Raw genomic sequence first — 23,192 nt, forward strand, 5'->3', positions numbered from 1 at the left:
GCGGAAGTGTCGCGTGACTGTACTGACTGGGGTCTTCAACACATCTGGTAACAAAGCACATTTTACAAATATCTTCTAAAAAAACAAGTGTTACGTTAGTTTTTTATGTCGCCAGTTTCTCCTGCATGATGTGTACAATTGTCAGTGGACTTAATAACCGAGGTGGACCGGCACTTTTAGTTTTTTGCTAACTTGACGTTAACGGTCCCCGGCTGGGCATGTCCTGCTGTGTTAACGGTCTGCAGCAGGAATAACGTCTCAACTATTAACACAACAATAGAGTGATGGAAATATGTCGACTGCTCATTTTGACGACATTATTTGAAGAAGTCAATGTAAACGGAGGGTGTAGTTTAGTTGATATTTGGTCAAAATACCTTCATGTGGTGGAAGAGGTTAGGCGAGGCGTTGTGCGGTGCTAAGGACTTTAGCTAACTAACACCAATATTTGCTTTTAAATCCGACTTGAGCCTTTCAGACCTTAACAACACGCCCAGTTTATGGTCGTTTTATAAAAAAAATGTATTGTGTGAAGGTGTGTGACCAGAAGAAGCGGACGTATGATTCGCCGGTGTTTGACAGCGGTCCCTGGCATCTTTGCTGGTTTGTTTACCTAAGCGTATAGTTGTGGAACAATACGTATGCCTTTCATTAAGAAGTCAAGTTAAATGCTATCCTAAAAGCTACCCCTTATATTAGGAAATAACTGTCACGTGTACCCTACGTGGATTTCTGAGTTTGACAGGAGTTTACATTTGCGCTTTTAATTTGAAGAATTGTGGCGGAAGGGCGGATGCTGCTGTCTGCGTTTAGCTCGACAGAGGGAGGACATAGTGGATTCCGTTGGGAAGAAGTAGATCATCGCCAGGCAGGTCTCCGGGGGCTCTCTCTCGGTTTTACGTGCAGTATAACGGTGTCACCTCCGGGATGAGTCCACCAAGGTATGTAAATCGAAGGTCGTGTTGTTTCTGGTGATGTTATGATGTCAAACGAAAAGAAATAGCTACAACGTTAACTCCTTTCCTGCCGCTGCTGCCCTTCAATTTGCCTGGCAAATTAGCTGGCTAGCCCGTTTTTTGACTTGCAGATAGCTTATGTGTGCTCAGTCACATTCACCAGCTGCTTTAATCTTACTCAATTTACATTTCTCCTTTCCCTTTCAGCCTCCACGCCTCTGTGGATTTAAATTAGCCTGGAATATGAGCAGAAGATAAGCAGCAGCAGCGGCGGCGGCGGCTGGCTTCCTGCAGGATTTCTCCCAGGCTTTTTGTTTTTTCCGTGGACATGCCTGGTCTATGGAGCGAAACTGAGCGGAGCTAGCTGGCCGACAGTCCGACTAGCGCAGCATTTCCAGGCTTTTGGATGATTGTTTAACTGAGGAGCTGATTTATTTCTGGATCAGCCCTACCTCCCCTGTAAGGATTCAGCATGGGGGAGTCCAGCCTGGACGATGCCAATGTCAAGGTGGCTGTTCGTGTACGGCCCATGAACAGGAGAGGTGAGTGGTCTTCAGTATCCTGTGATTTGGATTGTTATTGGTGCTTTTACCCTCAAAGTGATGCCATGGAGAGACCGCATCTGTCTTCATTATCTGGGATCAGGTTTACATGATATATACCTTGAGGCGATGCATATACTTGATGTCAACATAGTATTATGAATATACCAAAATTAGATGAACATTATTGGTTATAGATTATCTTAGGTTTATCTAATGCATAGCTGTACACACACTGCATTTCACAACAACATTAGGACACTGGATTCACTTAAATACCCACTGTTTAATTTCCCTGAGAAAGTAATGCCAGTCAGATATCACCACCCATTAGATAAATGAGCTTCTGTAGATTAAAAAAAGATGTGGTCTGGGTGGCACATGTTTGTACAGTGCTGCCATAGGGCCTTCCTTATGGCTGCCTGCCATCCAGCAAGATTTAAGGCTGAGCTACTGTGTGAGATCATCTGTTACAGAGTGTACACACTTTGGCTTCTTCTCCGCTGGCTGATACAGATGCCAATAGCTTCTTGACTTCATCTGTCACTTGCTGCAACAATGCAGTGTTAATTTTGGCAGCTATTTTTGAGTTAGTCTTAGTCTTTAGACGAAAATGGTTATTAGTTTTAGTCACATTTTAGTCATTTCTATCCTTTATAGTTTTAGTCTAGTTTTAGTCGACGAAAACTCAAAACGTTTTAGTCTAGTTTTAGTCGACGAAAACTCAAAACGTTTTAGTCTAGTTTTAGTCCAGTTTTAGTCGATGAAAAATTACATTTTAGTTAACTTCAAGTCAAAATGTTTTCTCTCTTTAAACAAATTCAGTTAGGCAAATACAGGTATCTGAAATTGGAATCAAGGTGACCGTATCAAGTGTTGAAATTTGTAAAGCAACATTTCACTCTCTTAACCCTTTACTTAGTTAGTTTGATATCTCTAGCCTCTCACATTGGTGCAATACTGTTGTGTTGTCCTTGCTGATCCTCTAAGGTAAGGATAGTGCATACACATAGATACAAGTGGTACTGGTAACATAGTGGAATGTTCTTTACTCCAAGTCAAGAACCAAAACATTATTTTCTTTAGCCTTATATTTATTCTCCGAAACCTCCAATAAAAGTGAAGACACGTATGCCCAAAACAGAGCAATAAATGATGAACAATGACATGACACCTGAAGTTTTGGATCACGAAAATTACAGACTTGAGTTAGCTCAGTGACTCAAACTGTAGTCCATTGTAGACCCTCTACATTTATCAATGGTGTGTCAGTAACTTGTCAGAACAGAGGGTCATCCCTCACAAGATGCAGTGCAAAGCAGTAACTTGTATAAATTATAAAGTATAAATTGTTGTATAAAACTATCCCTCACCTTAACATTATACGTTTCTGTACCTACAAATAAAATAAAATAAAAATGTTGAAAGTGCATACAGTACATACCTATAGAATAAGATAAACCTTGAATAAACTTGGCCTTATAAACAATCAGAGGGAACCACCTCTGTAGTGCACTCTCATATAAAGTAACAGACAAAGTACAGACATCCGTAGTAGCATTAACAACTTTTTAGCCTACTGATCTCTATTCAGTTTGAGGAAAGCACTTCTCCTCTTATCGAAGGTCTCTATCATAAGGATGAAATCCTCATCCTCAACTGTACGGGCAGGTAGACCGGTGCGTCCAATCCACTGGGCAATGACCTTTTCTTTGGTGCCTTGTTCCAGCGAGTCTGCTTTATATTTTGGTCCTGAGGAAGAGAACGCTGCTGGGATAGTTGACTGTTTATTCTTTGCACCAGGTTGCTGTTTTGGAGTACTCGTCTCTGGGATCTAGGTGAGGAAAAATAAGATTGCATAATTACTCCCTATACAGAACTACAACGCCTACAGATGAATTCCAATTAATTAAATGTAGGCTAATCCCTTTAAAATATGCCTTTGGTAATAGTATTATCATTAAAATATAGTATATCAATAATATCAAGTTTAGATTTTGAAGATTCTAATTATGTGATAATACAATACAACTAGCCTATTATATATGCCTACCTGGCCTTAGAGATAAGAAAGTATTTTCCAAATAAATTGCCGTGTACTCTTAAAAAACACACAATAATTGCAGTGACTAGATAGTTATTGCAATGCAAGCCCAGCCAACATTGGCCTGGAACTTGCCAGAATCATTCATTTGCTACCGGAAACTGAAAACGTGTTTGCAAGAAAGGCTAAGCTAACATAGATAGTTAGTACATTTGCCTCTAGTAACTAGTGACTAGCTAGCAGTCTGCATTGGCAATGGCAACTTGCAAATGCAGACTGCCCAGTAACATAGACTTAACGTTAGCAAATGTATATGCTTAGTTAGCGTTACCACATACGAGTTAGTTACGACTTATCATGTAACGTTACAGTTAGCTAACTTACCGTGGCATAAATAGCAGGATGGTGCGCCTTCAAGTGCCTCTTCAGGTTAGTCGTATTCTTCCCAACTAATTTGAAGCCACATGGCGTCTCTCCTTCTCCCGCAGTTGCAGTGCAGTGTGTTTTATTTTCTACCGAGTTATAAAGAAAGTTGGTCCATATATCTATTCTTTTTTTGCGACCAAAAACTAAAAGCGCTTTCGCTGAATCCGTCATCTTCACTGTTTGGATATCATCACCACCTGTGCTGCTGCAGTGAAGCTGGGGTGAGTGAGGTGTGCAAATTCCCAGAATCCCAAATAATTCAACCAATGACAGGGATGCATTTTGAAAGAGAAGACGGACAATTGGAGGAAAATAATATCCTGCATTTTTAATGTCCGATAGTCCACCCTTAACACCTTCGTCTCGTCTCGTCTCGTCAACGAAAACTACATTTACATTTCGTCATAGTTTTCGTTATCAAGAATCTATTTTTAGCTCGTCATCGTCTCGTTTTAGTCATGTAAAAAAGGTCGTTGACGAACATTTTTCGTCATAGTTTTCGTTAACGAAATTAACACTGCAACAATGGGACAAGTCAGATGTTTTTACAGAAGAGCTGTGGATTGGTACTCAATGAGGGCAACAGAAGTATGTCAGAAAAACATCAGTGCAAAGTAGTGTTGTCATACCAACATTTTGGTTTCGATACCGATACCAAGTCAAGAATTGCGATTCCGATTCTTTTTCGATACTTTTCTTAAAAAAAAGGGAAACACGGAATATCGGCTTTAAAATTAGGAATAAGAGATGATTTTAGCAGTCAGAACAACTAAAGCAGCAGTGTTACTAAGAACAGAAACACCAAAGAGTCACATCTAATATAAATATATATAAAAGCATTTATTTTAATTGTGTAGCAGTGAGTTTAACATTTTGGCAGCACTGTTGAGCATTTTGAAAATGTATTTTCATGCCTCTGTGCAAGGCACATAGCCACTGGTGTAAAGTAACTAAGTTCATAAACTCAAGTACTACTTGGGTACAATTTTGAGATACTTGTACTTTATTTAAGTATTTCAATGTTTCTTTTGCTACTTTGTTCTTCTAATCCACTACAGTTCAGAGGTACATGGTGTACTTTTACTCCACTACATGTATTAATCCCTTTAGTTACTTCACAGATGTGGATGAATGATGTGAAATATAATCAAGTGTTAAATAAGACTTTAGTTCCACCTGGAGTAAATCCACAAGATTCAAACTAGCTGCACCTTCACCAGCTTTGAGAACACTTTCATGATCAATCATTATAAAACACATCATATATATTATTCTGAAATGGACCAATCTGCACAATGACTACTTTTACTGTCGCTACTTTAATACTTTTACTTGAGGAACATTTTGAATGCAGTACTTTTACTGTAACAGAGTATTCTACACTCTGGTGCTTCTAGTACAAGACCTGAGTACTTCTACTTTTACTGTCGCTACTTTAACTATATTTTGATGATAATACTTTTGTACTTTTATTTGAGGAACATTTTGATTGCAGGATTGTTCCTACATTCTGGTACTTCTACTTTAACTCAAGTACAAGACCCGGGTACTTCTACTTTTACTCAAGTACAAGATATATACTTATACCACCTCCGTTTATAGCCTATGAAAAAAACGAATAGAAAACGAAGGCTAAAGCTAACGTTAGCAGATAGTGATGCTAGTTTGCTAGTTAAGTTTGCTCAACGATAATATTGCGACAGAAACACTTTTCAGTGCACATCACGCTCTGCCGCTCCGACAGGGAGCTCTGCTCTGAACACCTGAACGGCCCGTTCACAGACTTCTGGCGTCTTTTTTGTCAACAAGCCGAGGCGCAGCGGCAGTTGCACTCCCTCTTTCAGCCATGCTTCTCGTTTTCTCACATCATGCTCTGGCAGCTAGCGCGTGGCCGCGTGCACGAGCGAGGGGAGGGACTTAGAACGTGCTGGGGAGGAGCGGGACTGCAGGCACGGCTACAGGGAATGGAAGCAGAGCGCTGAATACACACGGCTCTTATTAAAACGGCGCTTTTTCACGGGAGTACTTTTCCCCGTCATTCTTAAAGTACCGATACTAATGAAACGGAGGAATCGTACCGTTTTTAACGGCAGGGTATCGCGGTACCTTTCAAGTATCGGTACACCGTGCAACACTAGTGCAAAGTACCATTTACTAGAAATGAGGTTACTGTGATGTTTTATCTGAGTGGCCCCTATCCTCACTGTTTCACCTACATTATAGCAACACGCATGCATCTTCATTCGAATAATCTTCCCTGGGCGGCTATATGTCCACACATTGTTACATCCTGAGAGAAACCTGGTTAACAAAGGCACAGTGTTCCACAAATCTGCCTGCAAATGCTCCCGTCCATTATATTGCAAATATCCAGTGCAGCATGCATTAAAGGGCGGATGGCCTTTCCTGGTTGATTGCCAAGCTGTGTTTTTGCCTTGGGAGACCATGTGTCCCATGAAAGAAGGAGGAGGAGGAGAGCTGCTAAGACAGAGTAGTTGAGTGACAACTGGTAGAACATATCACGTGTATCTCTCTCTTTCTTTTTCTCTTTCTCTCTCTGTCCTCCCTATGAGCTGGAGAAGTCGGTCACAAGACCAAGGCAGTGGATCACCGCACACTTCACACAGGCAGGGATTTACTATGAACTGTAAGGAAAACTCCGAGATTAGGATGTTCATTCTTAGTAATGTCATACTGCTGGGCTGAACCTTTATTTTGGACACAGAAATTCCTTGTATTTCTGCTTTTGAAAAACCAAACATTGGGTAATTTACCCATCAAGGTTGTGGTTATTTAGATGGTGACATGGAGAGGCTACACGTTGGCTCTTGTGGAATTCAGCCTCAGATCAGTTACATTTAATCCTCTTTCTCACACAGTTCCTGGTCAATTACTGGGATAACCATTCAGGCATCTCATTTTCACCTTTTAAACATAAACTACATTCAGGGCAGTTTCTGCCTTTCGCTAGAAGACAGACATTTTTCTTTGTGTCGATTTAAGAATAAGATGCGGCAAGGCAGGCCAGATATATGTGTACGAGGTGGAAGACATCTTATTAGGGATGCACGATAATTATCGGTCCGATATTAGGAATTATGACGTCATCCCGATAAACCCGATACCAGTATTAAAGGTGGGGTAGGTAAGTTTGAGAAACCAGCTCGAGATCGCTAGAATTTGAAAATACACAACCGGAGCAAATCTGCCACTTCCTTATAGAGCCCCTCCTCCAACACACACAAACGCGCACATGACCAATGAGGGCACGAGATAAGTTTGTGCTCCGATGGAAGGCTGACAGGCAGGTAGGCCATCCAATCCGTTAAACGGATTGGTTGTACTTTTTACAGTATTACGGCTTCTACAGATGACATTTTTTTATGGATTTTTTGTCAAAGCACTTCAGATATTCATTGCTATCGGGATGTTCAGAGCATTCCACGGAATATAACAAAAAGTGTATCTCGAGCCGGTTTCTGAAACTTACCTACCCCACCTTTAATAGCCCCGATAATATACAATATATTTTTTGGGTAAAAAAAAAGAAAAAAATACTGCTGTGTGCCCGTTTTGCCAGTACTGTGGTATTAGTGGTTTAAAGGAAGAGGGGAGTTCTTCATAAATCCAGCGCTCCCTAATACTTCGAACCTGATCAGTCACCTGAAACATCGCCATCGCTACGATGGTGTGTTAAAAGCGTACGAAGACAATAATACAAAGTGTGTGTGTGTGTGTGTGTGTGTACGCGTACGCGCGTGTGTACGCGCGTTGGAGCTATGTGCAACTCAAGGCATATGCTCGAACCGGAGCTGCCTGGACGCTGCAATCATGTTCATGTATCCGAGCTGAGTGTGCTGACTTTTCGTACAATGTCCCACTGTCTGGCTTCCTGCATCAAGTCAAGTGCTCGGCGTAGTTGTGGCGAAATGTCGCTCCTCTGTTTTCATTTAAACAGCTCCTTATATCTGTTAGCGCAGCTAGCTAGCACCAGATGCTAACAACAACAATGCACGTAAGGTCTCTCTCTCGCTCGCTCGGGCCACACACACACACCCCCTCCCGGTCCTCCCGATGGCCAGTCGGTGCCTGCCGGTGAGCGTGGAAGTGTGGTCTGCCACAAGCGGGCAGCAGGAGCGGGGCTGTCAGCATCAGCTTGTAGATGGTATTTTAAACTCGATGCGCTCTGAAACTACGGGGCGGCCAAGGAAAAAAAATACACATGCGTTAAAATAATTAGTGGCGTAAATCTTTTTTTATTATTGGTTATCGGTATCTGTATCGGTCTTGAGAAGCAAGAAGTTATCGGTATCGGTTTCAAAAACCCAATATCGTGCATCCCTACATCTTATCATTTTCAGGAACATGGCAAGCGGGGAATATTTTTTCAAAACAAAAAATAAGCTTGTTTGCAAACCAAATAACCTTTATTGCTTGTTAGTTTTTTCATTTACCCTTGAAAGTATTTATGTAAACTTTAAACAACTCATGGAAATGGGGATGTGACCTCCCTTCAATTACAATATTGAAATAGCTTTTCTTTTATTGCAAATAGTTTATTAATGTTTTCGGTGTTGCTTTGTTCTAACAAATCATATCTTAATTAATGTCGATCAATGAAACGGGGTGTACAACTTATTTTTCTTTGTCCGACAGCGGTATTTGTGTTTATATATTCCTTCTGGTCTCTGATTGCTTGAACCCACATTTGATAAACCCTAAAATATGGTTTTTTTTCTCTATGGTCTTGAGGTGGGAAAATGAAGGTTTGAAGGAAATGTTCCTTATATTTCAGCGATAGATTGCAAATGTGAATGAGGCTTCTTAAGATTTACTGTAAATTAATTATTCTCGCTACTTCTCAATGATTGTTGAGTTCTGTTCGCACTGGACCCCTGTCCACTTCCCACTGTCAGTGTGCACTCATTTAGTCGGTCAACATTCTCTTCATCTTACTTGACAAACGAGGAGATGACAAACCACTAGAGGTACTTTACTGAAGCGCCACTTCCTCTTTTCTGTTATTGTTTATTTTAAAATGTAAAATATTGCACTAATAAAAGCTGCACAGCTTGCACAATTTCAAACATGCAAAACATTTTCTGGTACCATTGTAAGCAAATTCCTGCAGGTATCCAGTACTGCTTAGTTAGGAAAAGTCAATATGAATTGGGAAAAGGAGAACGAGAAGGAACATTTTAGTGAGCTGTGCCATGTTTCCAGTATTAAGAGTTCTGATCCCTGTCTGAATGGAGCTTCTGTCCATAACTACCCTTGTTCATGTGAGGCTTTTATGATTGCAGATAGCCCCCAAACAACATATTATCTCAGAGAGGACACCGAGTTTTTCCATCAAATGTTAGTTTAGTGGATCCTAACCGCCTCTAAAGAAATTGCTCTACATTTCCTTCGCTAAAACATCATTTGCTCTTCAGTGTCTCCTGTCAGACATTTACTTCACTTGCAGTTAAGGGAAGGCAAAGAAATACACATTCTATCTCCTCACAGCTGGTGCTACGAATCAGTCCTGTTGCTTTGAAGTAATAACCAGGTTTCTTTAACCTGGATGGCACTGTCCCTGTGGCTCCCAGGTTGAGGAGGAGAGGTGCTGTAGCAGCAGCCCCGCTGGACAAAGGCAGGAAGGGAGTGAGTCTGAATGAATATTTGCTAACATTGCGTAATGCTCCATGTTCCCATGGCTGTGGCCTTCGAAGAACAGAGCAACCCCAAGCATAGCAACGGCAACACTGCGGCCAATAGGCTTCCTGGCTGATGTGCCAAACCTCAGCACCGGTAGCCTGGGCTAGGACCTCAGAGAAAAAGCCAGCGGAAAGAGGGAGTTGGTAATGGAGCAAGAAGAGGCAGATAACAATGAGTACATTTATCCTCATAACCACAACGCATCACCCTTTCCCCTCAGCTAACCAGCAAGTAAAGATGCAGCAGTAAGAGCACATAGGTAATGAGGGAGCAGCAAGAAAAGACGGAACGTTCATCCTTTCTATTGCCTTATTTCCACTGCCTGGTTGGATCAACTCGTTTTTGGTACCCAGTCTTTTTCTCTATTTTGTCTTTCACTGGGAATACCCCCTAAGGATAGGAGGGATTCTGCGATGATCTCATAGTGGGATTTCTCAGTTTTGCTACAATTTGTGCAAAGTGAAAAACAGCAGTTGTCGTCATTATTATTGGCCTAACATTGGCTATTTAAGAAATGACTGATTTGTGCAGGATTTCCTGTTTCCCGCTCTTCACCAATCAGAGGGTCTGCTGTGTATGGACTCCAACTTCTAGTATCAGCTCAGCCCTGTTGGACCCTTGCCCAAACTTTATATTGCACTATCGCTCTCACTCTGGTTTTGTCAAGTACTTAGATCACCCTGCTATTTTGCTTTGTAGTTTCCCAGACAGCAGAAGAATCAGATGGTGATTCAGCACCTCTGACCTTTGACACCAAGTTTCAATGGCTCTACCCCCGTGCTCCTGCCAGAAACAGCAGTGAGGCTCTCTAAACCGACTTCTAATCCCCAATGTTTCTGGTTTTCACTGGCATAGCTCGCTTCTTATCTGAAATATACCTCCTCCGGTTGGGATGCAGGAAACCATAGCAGGGGAGTCAGTAGAGTAGTGTCCTTGAGAAGACACTTGTAGAAAGAGTACCACAAATGTGAAGTGACTTGTGTTTTCTTTTTGCAAACTGCCATTACAGCCAGGCAGGGGTCAGTTGCATATGTTTGTTTTGAAAACACAACCAAACTAAATATGATGTGTTTAAAACACACACAGCCTGCTGACACCCAACAACACAGTTGAAAACACTCTTTGCAAGGTACATTGCGCAGGTATTGCCAGGTAAGCTACCTTGAGTTGCTACATGGTAAAGTCATCGCACAATAAGGTTTCTTTGAAATGAACTTTTCACTTTGGTGTAATCTCGTACCATTTCTTGATCAAGAACATAATGGCACCGCTGCTGACTTAATCATGAAACTGTTTGTGCTCACCCCTCCTTTAGAGAAGTCTTACCTTGGTTAGGAAAAGCAACTGAAGGCATAACTTCCATAAAAGGACACAGTTTAATACTGCTCTAGAAAGTTCTTGTAGGAGAAAGGAATTGAAACCACAGAATGATTTCCCTGTCTTAACAGATTTGCTGACGTTTAAACTAGTTGCAGGCTCTTGCATGCTTGCTGCTGTGTAATGGAGAAATGGCTATTGGCAGTCGTCGTGGGCATGATTGTGTCTTCTAGCATTCTGTATGTAAATACTGGACCACATTGTGATAGTCAATACACACTGATAAGATTACAAGTAAGCTAATGGTTCCTTTTTAAAGGGCTAGTTGAGCGGCATGGATGCTTATTTACATGGGAGTCTTGAACCAGGCCTTACATTTGAAGGACATGATTTATTATCTGTAAGACTCTGTGCTGAAGAGTCCTTGAACAAACAAGGATTTGCAAATAGAGAAGTGCTGTTCTAGCCTTGACCTCTGACCTCCCTGTTGAAGGGGGCAACATAGAAGAGGAGCAACCCATGGGGGGCAAATAATCCCACCCCTATCTTATCAGGTTAAATAGCATGCATAGTCATTGAGTTTTGTGGCTTGCTTTGACAAACAAGTGTCCTGATTGCAGAGAAACTCATGTTGGTGACCTTATCCTATAAATTAGCCTACAGGCCAAGATAAAGACTGTTTTCATGATTACTCAAATTATGTCACATGTTAATTTGATATTTAAAACAATAAAGTATGCCAGCATCTGTGGCCCACACGTTAACCAGCAGTAAAAGGCTGGTATTATTCTACCAGTAAATGTGTCTACTCTGCAATAAACCACAGTCAAATGCCGCCTTTTTTTTCTTTTTAAATGCCAGTTCTTTCAAAAACTGGATGCCCAGGACATGCTGGCAGCACCTAGCCTGTGGACAACCCTCCTTACCTCTCATTGGCAAGAAAGATGAATGGAGAGACTGACTAGCCTCGTGCATTTCCAGTGCGGTTCATGCTGTTATTTTCCAACACTTCTGCTGGTTACTTTCACAGCAAGGCTTCTATTAGACGGTTGAAGGACCGACTCAGCTTTGAAAACAAACATCATATGTAGCACTTGTGCCTAAAAAGAGATCAGATATATAGTCTGTAGCGCATTTGTAGGAAAAATTACTTTATTTTTTGACAGGACAGAGAACCTAGACCAAGCTTTCTTTTGCTGCCTTAAATGGAGGTGTGTGTGTGTGTGTGTGTGTGTGTGTGTGTGTGTGTGTGTGTGTGTGTGTGTGTGTGTGTGTGTGTGTGTGTGTGTGTGTGTGTGTGTGTGTGTGTGTGTGTGTGTGTGTGTGTGTGTGTGTGTGTGTGTGTGTGTGTGTGTGTGTGTGTGTGTGTGTGTGTGTGTGTGTGTGTGTGTGTGTGTGTGTGTGTGTGTGTGTGTGTGTGTGTGTGTGTGTGTGTGTGTGTGTGTGTGTGTGTGTGTGTGTGTTCTACTGGAGCACAATTTGAACAGCACCTGATGTTTTAATTTAACTTAAGATCAAGGTCAAAGTTTACAAGGTGGCTTGTACGTTTCTTCAGTTGTAATATTTAGATGACAACAGAATTATGATGTCATTGTTTCACCTTTATATCCTATTTTGTCATTAAAAAGAGCTGTCGGTGACAGATAGACTTACAACTTGAAACTGAGTGTTGAATAACTGTAGAAACCTGAAGTTGTAAGGTTGCGTGCTGTGGTGGTAACTCTTTGTTCTTTTTTGATCCACAGAAAAGGAATTAAACACTAAATGTATTGTGGAGATGGGAAATAACCAAACGATACTCCATCCGGGCGGAGCTAACCTTGGCAAAGCAGACTCCAGGTAGGTTTCAGTAGCTTGACTACAACCTGACAACAATCATTTACGTCAAACATGTCTTATTTCACACGTTATTGTCTATAAATGTACAAACATGTTTTATTCATAAGGTAAAGTGTATTGTAGTTTACATTTTATGCAGCACTGATCAAGAAAATAATACTGAGAGATGTGAGGTACTGATACTTTGAGGTGACAGGATCACGTAGGTGTTGTAGTAACTGCAGTTTCTCCCTCTAATAACACCCATGAGCAAAATAAAGAGCCTTTTGAACCTTAAAGCATGGAGACTTGTCACAGTAGAGGCACAACATACATGAGGATAATAGGGCCCCTTTTCAAATGTTATCTCTCCTGAGTCATAACAGATGTCTGAGAACACTGTCATGGTGCACATATGTATAGAATCATTAGAGCTTTCTGAGGATATTATTATCTCCATCATCCCTTTTTATCTTCCATCTCAAATCAAGAACTTGCCGGAGAATCCCATTTTTAAAATTTCTCTAGTGCTGATGTAATCCAGGGATAGTTGTCTGCATGGGTATTTTGCAATCAGGAACTGCTTGTGGCTAATTCTGCATACTTTCAATTGTGAAAATTGTAGCATATAGTCTCCAACTTCCTTTGTATTGCTGTCACACAGATCATCATTTTCTACAGCTGTTATATATTTATTTTATCCATACTGTGGTGTGAGCAATGTTCATTACCTAGGGAATTTTCTTGTTTACTATTTCCTGATTGCTACTTTTGAGAAGCTTGTCTCAGATTGCTTTGGAATGTTCCTTTGTCGACGCAATGTCGTTTTTGGCCGGAAGCTGTTTCCCCGTTAGAGACAGGTGTAATTCAACTCAAACCACTTGACTTATTCCCCTTTGGATGTTGCTCGGGATTCAGCCCTGTTAACCAGCTGCTGTCAGTGGGAAATGCAGTGGGGAGTGTTGAGTGTCTCTCAGGCATTAGGACGGATTAGATTTGGCCTGACAACGGAGAACAGAAATGTGTGTTGGGGTGTCTGAGTGATGGAATGTTGCTGTAGGATCAGACCCAGCAGAAATGTTTCAAATATAACACCCGGCGGACCAACTGTGAAGTTAATCACTTCATCTGTAATGAAACCGCTGTAATAATTACAGCTGTTCAAAACGCTTCAAAATCAGCCAGTAGGCCGCACTTGATCACCGACCCGCCATCTTGGAGGAAGCCGGCTGGGTCGTAAAGAAAGATCTCCTTGTGACCGGCGGGGCTGACTGCAGACTGCCAGATCAGAAGCAGTGACTAAGGCTGGCCCGTGGACTGTATAAAGCAGGGCCGGCCTGAAGTGTGTGTGTGTGTGTGTGTGTGCGCGTGCGTGTGCGCAACACGTTCTCACTCCCATCCCGTCACATATTGACGGACGGTCAGGGCCCCTCCCCGTCGCTATATTACGTACAGGGTACCCCTTGCCCGTCAGGCTTCTACGGGCAGGGCGTCCCATAGACCTTCATTGCGGACAGCGGACCCCTTGACCGTCAGGCTTCTACGGGCAGGGCGTCCCATAGACCTTCATAGACCACGTGATCAACAACGATGGCCGACCTTTGTGTTATTCTCGGTGGAAAATGCCTATTTTAAGGTTCATTTGGCCATTAAAATGCGTTTTGATGTCATTTTATGCGAGTAATGAGTTTTTATTTCTGATTATTTGTGCAGTACATGTACATGATGTTTAGTTTGCTAGTTATGACGAAGATTACTTCATGAATGTGTACACATTCATGGTTGCTAAGGTGGTTGCTATGGACGCTGCAACAGCTCCCAGACCACGTGATCAACAACAATGGCTGTCCTTCGTGTTATTCTCGGTGGAAAATGCCTATTGTAAGGTTAATTTGGCCATTAAAATGCGTTTTGATGTCATTTTATGCGAGTTTTATGTTTAGTTTGCTAGTTATGACGAAGATTACTTCATGAACGTTTTTTTGGTGGAAATGTGTTTTTTCACAGCAAAGTCACCCTCTGTACTTGGACTTATTGGGAGAATCTAAAGGCAAGAACATCCCAAATATTCATTTAGGTCTTTATTGTAGACCTTTAGTGTTGCCGTCTGTGAGGAAAATACATGGGGCTCAGAGCCTCGTATTTTTAAAATCTTTTTTTCCTTCTAATTTGTTATTCTTTTCAAAATAACACACTGTTATTTACTCACCAATAACACACAATTATCCTTGCTTTTATTTATTGGTTTAATTCCATAATCTCGGGCTTTTTTGGCGTTCGTCAGGAACTGAATTTCAAAATAAAAATAACCGGAAACAGACGTAGCATTTCGAGCGATTACCCAAGATTCTCAGCTACGCTGATTGGATGTTTTAGCCGCAATGCATGCTGGGATTTGGTGTTTATATTATATGAAATCCGGAAAACATTTGAAAAGACTAAAATAATACTTAATTCCGAGTGCTCTTGCTTTTCTCTTTGAAAGTCATCACATAACGGCATTGTAATACACGGTTCGGCTGCATTACATATTACAGATCTGCCGTAGTTCTTTATTTAGAGAGCCCTGATGAGAAGACCTTTGGAAAAACTGAAGAAATGCCGCCGAAACTGAATACTTGACGTGGATCATAAATATATTCAACAATTAAACAACATCTTCAATTTCTCTTCACACAATACGTCTCCTTGCAGTATCAACACTAATTCGGCTGACTTTTACATTTGATATAATTCATAGATAGGTTATATTTACACCATAACGGTGCACAGCTGATAGAAAAGGACTTGTAGTTTTTAAAGATATTACTGATTTGAATTGGATTGAATTTTGAATGTAAATACTGAGTCTGAAATAGTATAGCAATATGCTGTAAAATTATGTGAAAGCATGAATAAAACTACACATCTTCAGATGTTGTACATACAAGTGTCTGTGTGTACCTTGTGTGCACCGCCTAGTGGTTAAAGCACGTTATTGAATTATTGTTTTTATGTGTTATATTTGATTAAAAAAATATTAAGAGTACATATACTTTCATAGGGGGAAAGTAGAAGGTCTGTGATAGAAATATAGAATATAAAAAATCAAGAAGATACTATAAGTGATCTCCAGGGTTGGGTTGTAACATGTATACATGTAACGGCGTTACGTAATCAGAATACAAAAATCAAGTAACTGTATTCAGCTCGCGTTACATTTGAAAAACGAGTAATCTGATTACAGTTACTTTCGGAAACCTGAAGTGAATGGATTACTTATTGGAATTAATGGTGGAAAGATTTCCTCACAACATTTAATATTCATTACTAAAGGTACAGCCGAATCATCACAGCGCACAAAAACGTTGTACCGTCGCAGATGGACCAAAAAAGCATTTGAAAAAAAATCGCGGGTCTGCTCGCTCAGTGAAACAATAACAACGAAACATGGAGGAACAAAAGTCTGCGTTTAAATCGCGTGTGTGTGTGTATATATAGGTGTGTGTGGTTAACACACATCAGTCTGCGGTCGCTCTTTAGCCTTACTAATGATTATTTCTGAAGGTAAACACAGTGAAGGCGGTGCGTGAAAGGCGGTGCGTGAAAGGCACTGCGCGGCGCACTCGTCTTCTCAGAGGCTGAGTTAACCCTCCCGCTGCCTCCTGGCGCTGCAGAGATCTCATGAAGTGAAGGAGGTGTTCCTTCTATTAATCAGCTGTGGGCAGCAGATACTGTGAGTGTCCCGGACATGAATTCATAGATCAAGGCAGACTGGTGCACACACTCTCCTGTTTTGCCAATCCGGTGCTTAAACAAATGTAGCTCTACACCCCTGGCCGAAATTCACCAAAACATACCCATCTGTGATGGAAAAAGAAAGTAATCTGATTACGTTACTTTTTTAAGACACGTAACTGTAACTGTATTCGGATTACTTTCAGAGCCATGTATTCAGTAATCAGTAACTGATTACATTTACAAAGTAACCCTCCCAACCCTGGTGATCTCTTCAATAAAACAGTATTAATAGGAGGAGGTGCAAAACAGAAAAACGAATTAACCTTTATTTAAACATTAAATAACAGATTAAGGTCTTCTTTTAAATAAGAAAAAAACTTTGGGGGTATCTATCTACAGATAAATATTAAGCCTGACAAAGTACTTAACGTCTAATATATTGCTTTCCTGCAATGTTAACTATGTTGAAGCACTTATTTTAACTGATATTATACACATTAATTATACTCTTATGTATGTAGATAGAATAAGAAATGTGCAGAATATGACAGTTTAATGGTGGTGGTACACACATATTGATAGATGTCTTGTAATGCACTGTTGAGGGACCTGTGACCCAAGTTTTTCATTCATTGCATAACTACACCATAGTTGTGTATATGATATGTCAATAAACCTTTAAAATCTTGAAATCTTGAAAGGGATGTGCAAAATAGCCATAATATATAGTCTTTAATTAACTATTAGTAGAGAATAACGAGTAATGAATATACTTTATTACTCGTTTCCATTAATGTCAATTGCAGATACATGTTTAGTCTTCTCAAGCACCAACTATCAAATATCTCTCCTGATTGTTGGCACTTGACAATCACCTTCCCTGAATTTTACTCAGGTGTAACTAAAGTCTGATTTAAGGGTTGTTTATATTTCACATCATTAATCAGAATCTGCAAAGTAACTCAAATAAATGTAGTGGAGTAAAAATACCAGGTTAACCTCTGAATTGTAGTGGAGTAGAATTACAAAGTATCAATGAGCTGTCATGTGGGTATATATTAATGCTATATATTAATGCTGCGCATTATGGACACAAGCGATTTTCACCCATTTATTAATTATATGTTTTACATTTGATAACACCAATGTGTTTAATACTGGCAACTTCTAATTGTGGGAAAAACGAAAACGTTCAGTAGAGACGTCCCATAGAACATTTTGCGAAACACAATAGTGTAGTGTGTAGTTCTGGGGGGCGTTCGATTCCAGTTTTGGATAGTCTGGCGTGGTTTCGTTCCATTTCAAACAGCGGTTTGACGCTCGGCGTAACCTTGGCGCACTGACACTCCAACATCCAATCCCAGACCTTGAAGAGTAATCACGGGAACTGTAGTCCTAAACGATAGCTGGGGATTATGGGTAGTGTAGTGTCTTCGGCCATCCTAAACTAAGAAATGTTGACAATCGCAATGATGCTCGAAATTTCCCTTATAGGCCTACGTCTGTTTCCGGTTATTTTTATTTTGAAATTCAGTTCCCGACGAACGCCAAAAAAGACCGAGATTATGGAATTAAACCAATAAATAAAAGCAAGGATAATTGTGTGTTATTGGTGAGTAAATAACAATGTGTTATTTTGAAAAGAATAACAAATTAGAAAGAAAAAAAGATTTTAAAAATACGAGGCTCTGAGCCCATGTATTTTCCTCACAGACGGCAACACTAAAGGTCTAAAATAAAGACCTAAATGAATATTTGGGATGTTCTTGCCTTTAAATTCTCCCAATAAGTCCAAGTACAGAGGGTGACTTTGCTGTGAAAAACACATTTCCACCAAAAAAACGTTAGCATTCATGAAGTAATCTTCGTCATAACTAGCAAACTAAACATCATGTACATGTACTGCACAAATAATCAGAAATAAAAACTCATTACTCGCATACAATGACATCAAAACGCATTTTAATGGCCAAATGAACCTTAAAATAGGCATTATGAAGGTCTATGGGACGCCCTGCCCGTAGAAGCCTGACGGTCAAGGGGTCCGCTGTCCGCAATGAAGGTCTATGGGACGCCCTGCCCGTAGAAGCCTGACGGGCAAGGGGTACCATGTACTTAATATAGCGACGGGGAGGGGCCCTGACCGTCCGTCAATATATGACGGGATGGGAGTGAGAAGTGTTGAGCGAAAAAGAAAACAAACACTTCAGGTGTGTGGTGTTGTGTGTGTGTGTGTGTGTGTGTGTGTGTGTGTGTGTGTGTGTGTGTGTGTGTGTGTGTGTGTGTCGTGTGTGTGTGTGTGTAGTGTGTGTGTGTGTGTGTGTGTGGTGAGTGTGTCGTGTGTGTTCTTGTGTGTGTGTGTGTGTGTGTGTGTGTGTGTGTGGGTGTGTGTGTGTGGGTGTGTGTGTGTGTGTGTTTGTGTGTGTGTGTGCTGTGTGTGTGTGTGTGTGTGTGTGTGTGGTGTGTGTGATGTGGGGTGTGTGTGTGTGTGTGTGGTGTGTGTGTGTGTGTGGTGTGGTGTGGTGTGTGCGCGATGTGGCAGCTGGCAGTGGCGAGATGGAGGCGGACAGAGATAATTACACATAAAAAGTAAGACTCCATTGCGCTCCCGTCCTCCTTCACTTTGCCGGGTTGTAACTCCCAGCGCCCTGGCTTCCTCCCTCTTTCCTCAGCTCTTCCGTTTCCGTGGCAACACAGGGGGAGGTTAACTCCGGGTCGCCGCCAGTGACCGTGGAGCCCCTTCCTGGAGTGGGCAGATGATTGAAGCGGGGGAAAATACCCTGGTTTACTCGAGCATCTGTCGACTATAAACTTTCCCGGTGACTTTTATGGAGGACAAAACGAGAGCGGAGCTGTAGTCTGTCTCTCCGTCTCTCGGTGACAAAGGAGCGAGGAGGCAGCAGCAGGAGGACGGACTGACTGATGGCTGCCCTCAGCGTGCAGATGCTATTTTTATTTTGTTTGTTTGTTCCCCATTTTACATATCCATGCTGTTTGCATTGTAGGAATATCTTCCTCTCAGCTTTTACAGAGTGCTTTAAGTGCTTAACAGTTGAGACGGACTGGACCGGGTGTACCAAGAGAGTAAAGTTAGGATGATGCATGGTGTTTGCTTAGCTGGCTGGATTACCAGGATGTCCTTTGTTTCAAGAGAGAGTGAAGCTTCTTGACTGAATCCCAATTTGTTTCTTTATTTTTATCTTCAAAAGCCAACTGGGGATTTGCAAGATGATGCCTAAATTATATTGACGACAGTATTGTCTTCAAAACAACAGAAAACTAGTTCTGTAATAACACTTGAGGAATAATGTAGATAGGCAGAAATACAGTGCATCATATTGAATGTTAAATCTCTTGTATTATTAGCTGTTGCCATTTGCAAATATTCTCTTCTATTTTAAATGAAGTATCTTAAAAAGATCTCTATTTCCTAGAATACCAAGGTGCTGCATCCTGCGCCACCTCCAAGATGCTTTTGATCAACTTGCCTCCATTGCATTGTCTGGTAGTTCTTTCATCCATCTTCACTTGAATCCATAAATAGCCATTCCTAGTGTCCTTGCTCGTACAATCTGAACATATCACAACTTTTTGACAAAGATTTCAAAAGGATTTGTTAGCATTAAAGTGCTACAGTGCAGAAAAACGGTGACAATAGAAAAGCACAGTGTGGAACAGAAGATAGACAGGGCATTAGCACTCCAAACAACTCAACTCTGGGAAGGATATCCTGGGTCAGAGGTCATGTGACCCTGCCACATAGATGGAACAGATAATCCTGGCCACATTTTAGCTGCCACAGCAACCAGCAAGGTGCTGCGAGGCGAATCAAATGCATGCAAGCGCACATTCCTCGTGGATTACTTTGTAATGTGAAAGTTCACCTTGTGAAAGTCACACTTAAAGGTAACGAAGAGATTTCAAGTCCTGTCTCTGAGCAAAACAAGCCCCTGTGCAGTGTTTTGGCATCCAATAAGCCTTTCAAATTCTCATATCTGCCACACGCTCAAGTTGGACTTCACTTGATTGTATTTCATTTCAAAGTAGCTGCTTGCATTGTTAAACGCTGCCTTTTGTGATGCAGTGAAACCTTTCTCTTCATCCTCTCCTGGAACCTTTACCTGCGTCATGTATATGCACCTGTTTTAGCCGTAGACTCCTTATCCACAGTCTGACATGATGTTCAGAGCAGCCGAGGATTAGTCCTGTTTGAAAATAGATGAACGCTTTTCTGTTTCTCTCGAGCTGTGAGTAACAGTTTCCCATCCACATAATTAGTGACACCCATTGGGGTTCATCTGATATCTATCCACTCAATGGTTCACTGCAGCTCTCAAATGGAACTTTCCTCTGTCGGTGTCGATTGTCTCTGCTGTAGAGCCTACTCCTGAGTAGTGAGTGGACTCTGGCTAGCTGCATGCACTACAGATTTCCATCAGCATCGATCAGATGTTTTTGTTTTGGAGGTTTTGGACATATAGTGCCACATCTAAGCTATTCTCCCTTCCTTTTTTAAACTATACTTAAACATAGACTGTGTAATTATCCTAAGAGGGTTAAAACGTTGTCTAATTAGCTTTTGAAAACTAATTTAAATGAAATGATATTGGCCAGTGTTTGAAGGATGTGCAGATAGATTAAAAGGGTAGAATACGTTCAAAGTCATGCATTAGTGAGGTTTAACTTAACATCCTGCTCTGAACATATGCTGGAGGTCTCATGTGGTCTCTTGCCTTCCTAACTTCACATTCTCCTACTATACTTAGAAACCATTAGACCCTCTCGTTTACTGAGCCATGGGAGAGAACATGCCACACATCACTGAGACAAGGCCATGTACAGGACTGTTTGAACAGACTTGAACAGCCCTGACACACAATAGACCTCGTCCACCCAGTGTGTCTGCCTATTCATTGCCTCTCTGCCACATTGTCATTTAGCCTAAGCAGTAGGGCAAGAATATTTGAAATGATTTGAAATGGAAGATAAAAGGGATGATGGAGCTAATAATATCCTCAAAGTTATAATGATTCTAAAAATATGTGCACCATGACAGTGTTCTCAGATTTCAGTTATGACTCAGAGGAGGGGTAACATTTGAAAAGGGGCCGTCCATCCATCCATCCATCTTCTCCCGCTTATCCGTGGTCGGGTCGCGGGGGTAGCAGTTCCAGCAGAGAGCCCCAAACTTTCTTTTCCCTGGCGACATCAACCAGCTCTGACTGGGGGATCCCAAGGCGCTCCCAGGCCAGCGAAGAGATATAATCCCTCCACCTGGTCCTAGGTCTACCCCTTGGTCTCTTCCCAGCTGGACGTGCCTGGAACACCTCCCTAGGGAGGCGCCCAGGTGGCATCCTAACTAGGTGCCCGAACCACCTCAACTGGCTTCTTTCGACGCGAAGGAGGAGCGGCTCAACTCCGAGTCCCTCCCTGATGACCGAACTTCTCACCTTATCTCTAAGGGAGACACCAGCCACCCGGCGGAGGAAACCCATCTCGGCCGCTTGTATCCGCGATCTCGTTCTTTCGGTCATGACCCATCCTTCATGACCATAGGTGAGGGTAGGAACGAAAATGGCCCGGTAGACAGAGAGCTTTGCCTTCTGGCTCAGCTCCCTTTTCGTCACAACGGTGCGGTAAAGCGACTGCAATACCGCTCTCGCTGCTCCGATTCTCCGGCCCATCTCACGCTCCATTGTTCCCTCACTCGAGAACAAGACCCCGAGATACTTGAACTCCTTCACTTGGGGTAAGGACTCATTCCCTACTTGGAGTGGACAGTCCATCGGTTTCCTGCTGAGAACCATGGCCTCAGATTTGGAGGTGCTGATCCTCATCCCAGCCGCTTCACACTCGGTTGCGAACCGATCCAGTGAGTGCTGAAGGTCGCAGACCGATGAAGCCATCAGAACCACATCATCTGCAAAAAGCAGTGGTGCAATCCTTAGTCCACCGAACTGCAGACCCCCCCCCCCACGACTACGCCTCGAAATCCGATCCATGTATATTACAAACAGGATTGGTGACAAAGCGCAGCCCTGGCGGAGGCCAACCCTCACCGGAAATGGGTCCGACTTACTGCCGAGGACCCGGACACAGCTCTCGCTTTGGGAGTACAGAGATTGGATGGCCCTGAGTAGAGACCCCCTCACCCCATACTCCCGCAGCACCTCCCACAGTAACTCCCTGGGAACCCGGTCATACGCCTTCTCCAAGTCTACAAAACACATGTAGACCGGATAAGCGTACTCCCAGGCCCCCTCCAGGATCCTTGCGAGAGTAAAAAGCTGATCCATCGTTCCACGACCAGGACGGAATCCGCATTGTTCCTCCTCAATCTGAGGTTCGACAATCGGCCTGACCCTCCTTTCGAGTACCTTGGAGTAAACTTTCCCGGGGAGGCTGAGTAGTGTGATGCCTCTGTAATTGGCACACACCCTCTGATCCCCCTTTTTGAAAAGGGGGACCACCACCCCGGTCTGCCACTCCTTCGGTACTGTTTCCGACTTCCACGCAACGTTGATGAGACGTGTCAACCATGACAGTCCCTCAACACCCAGAGCCTTCAGCATTTCCGGGCGGATCTCATCCACCCCCGGGGCTTTGCCACTGTGGAGTTGTTTGACGACCTCAGTGACCTCCCACCGGGAGATTGGTGTCGATCCCCCG

At 42.2% G+C, this 23,192-nt stretch overlaps 1 protein-coding gene across 1 annotated transcript in view; it reads left to right on the top strand.

Moving 5' to 3' along the window:
• The window catches only part of kif13ba (kinesin family member 13Ba), a 63,201-nt gene continuing 40,009 nt past the window's right edge, over positions 1 to 23,192 (top strand). The window contains exons 1-4 of the mRNA XM_034078008.1: positions 1 to 47; positions 775 to 941; positions 1,164 to 1,498; positions 12,731 to 12,824. Coding sequence (XP_033933899.1) covers positions 1,429 to 1,498; positions 12,731 to 12,824 — 164 coding nt within the window. The 5' untranslated portion in view covers positions 1 to 47; positions 775 to 941; positions 1,164 to 1,428. The remainder of the gene's footprint in view (positions 48 to 774; positions 942 to 1,163; positions 1,499 to 12,730; positions 12,825 to 23,192) is intronic.

This window comes from Pseudochaenichthys georgianus, chromosome 3 (assembly GCF_902827115.2).
Source record: "Pseudochaenichthys georgianus chromosome 3, fPseGeo1.2, whole genome shotgun sequence".
Taxonomy (NCBI): domain Eukaryota; kingdom Metazoa; phylum Chordata; class Actinopteri; order Perciformes; family Channichthyidae; genus Pseudochaenichthys; species Pseudochaenichthys georgianus.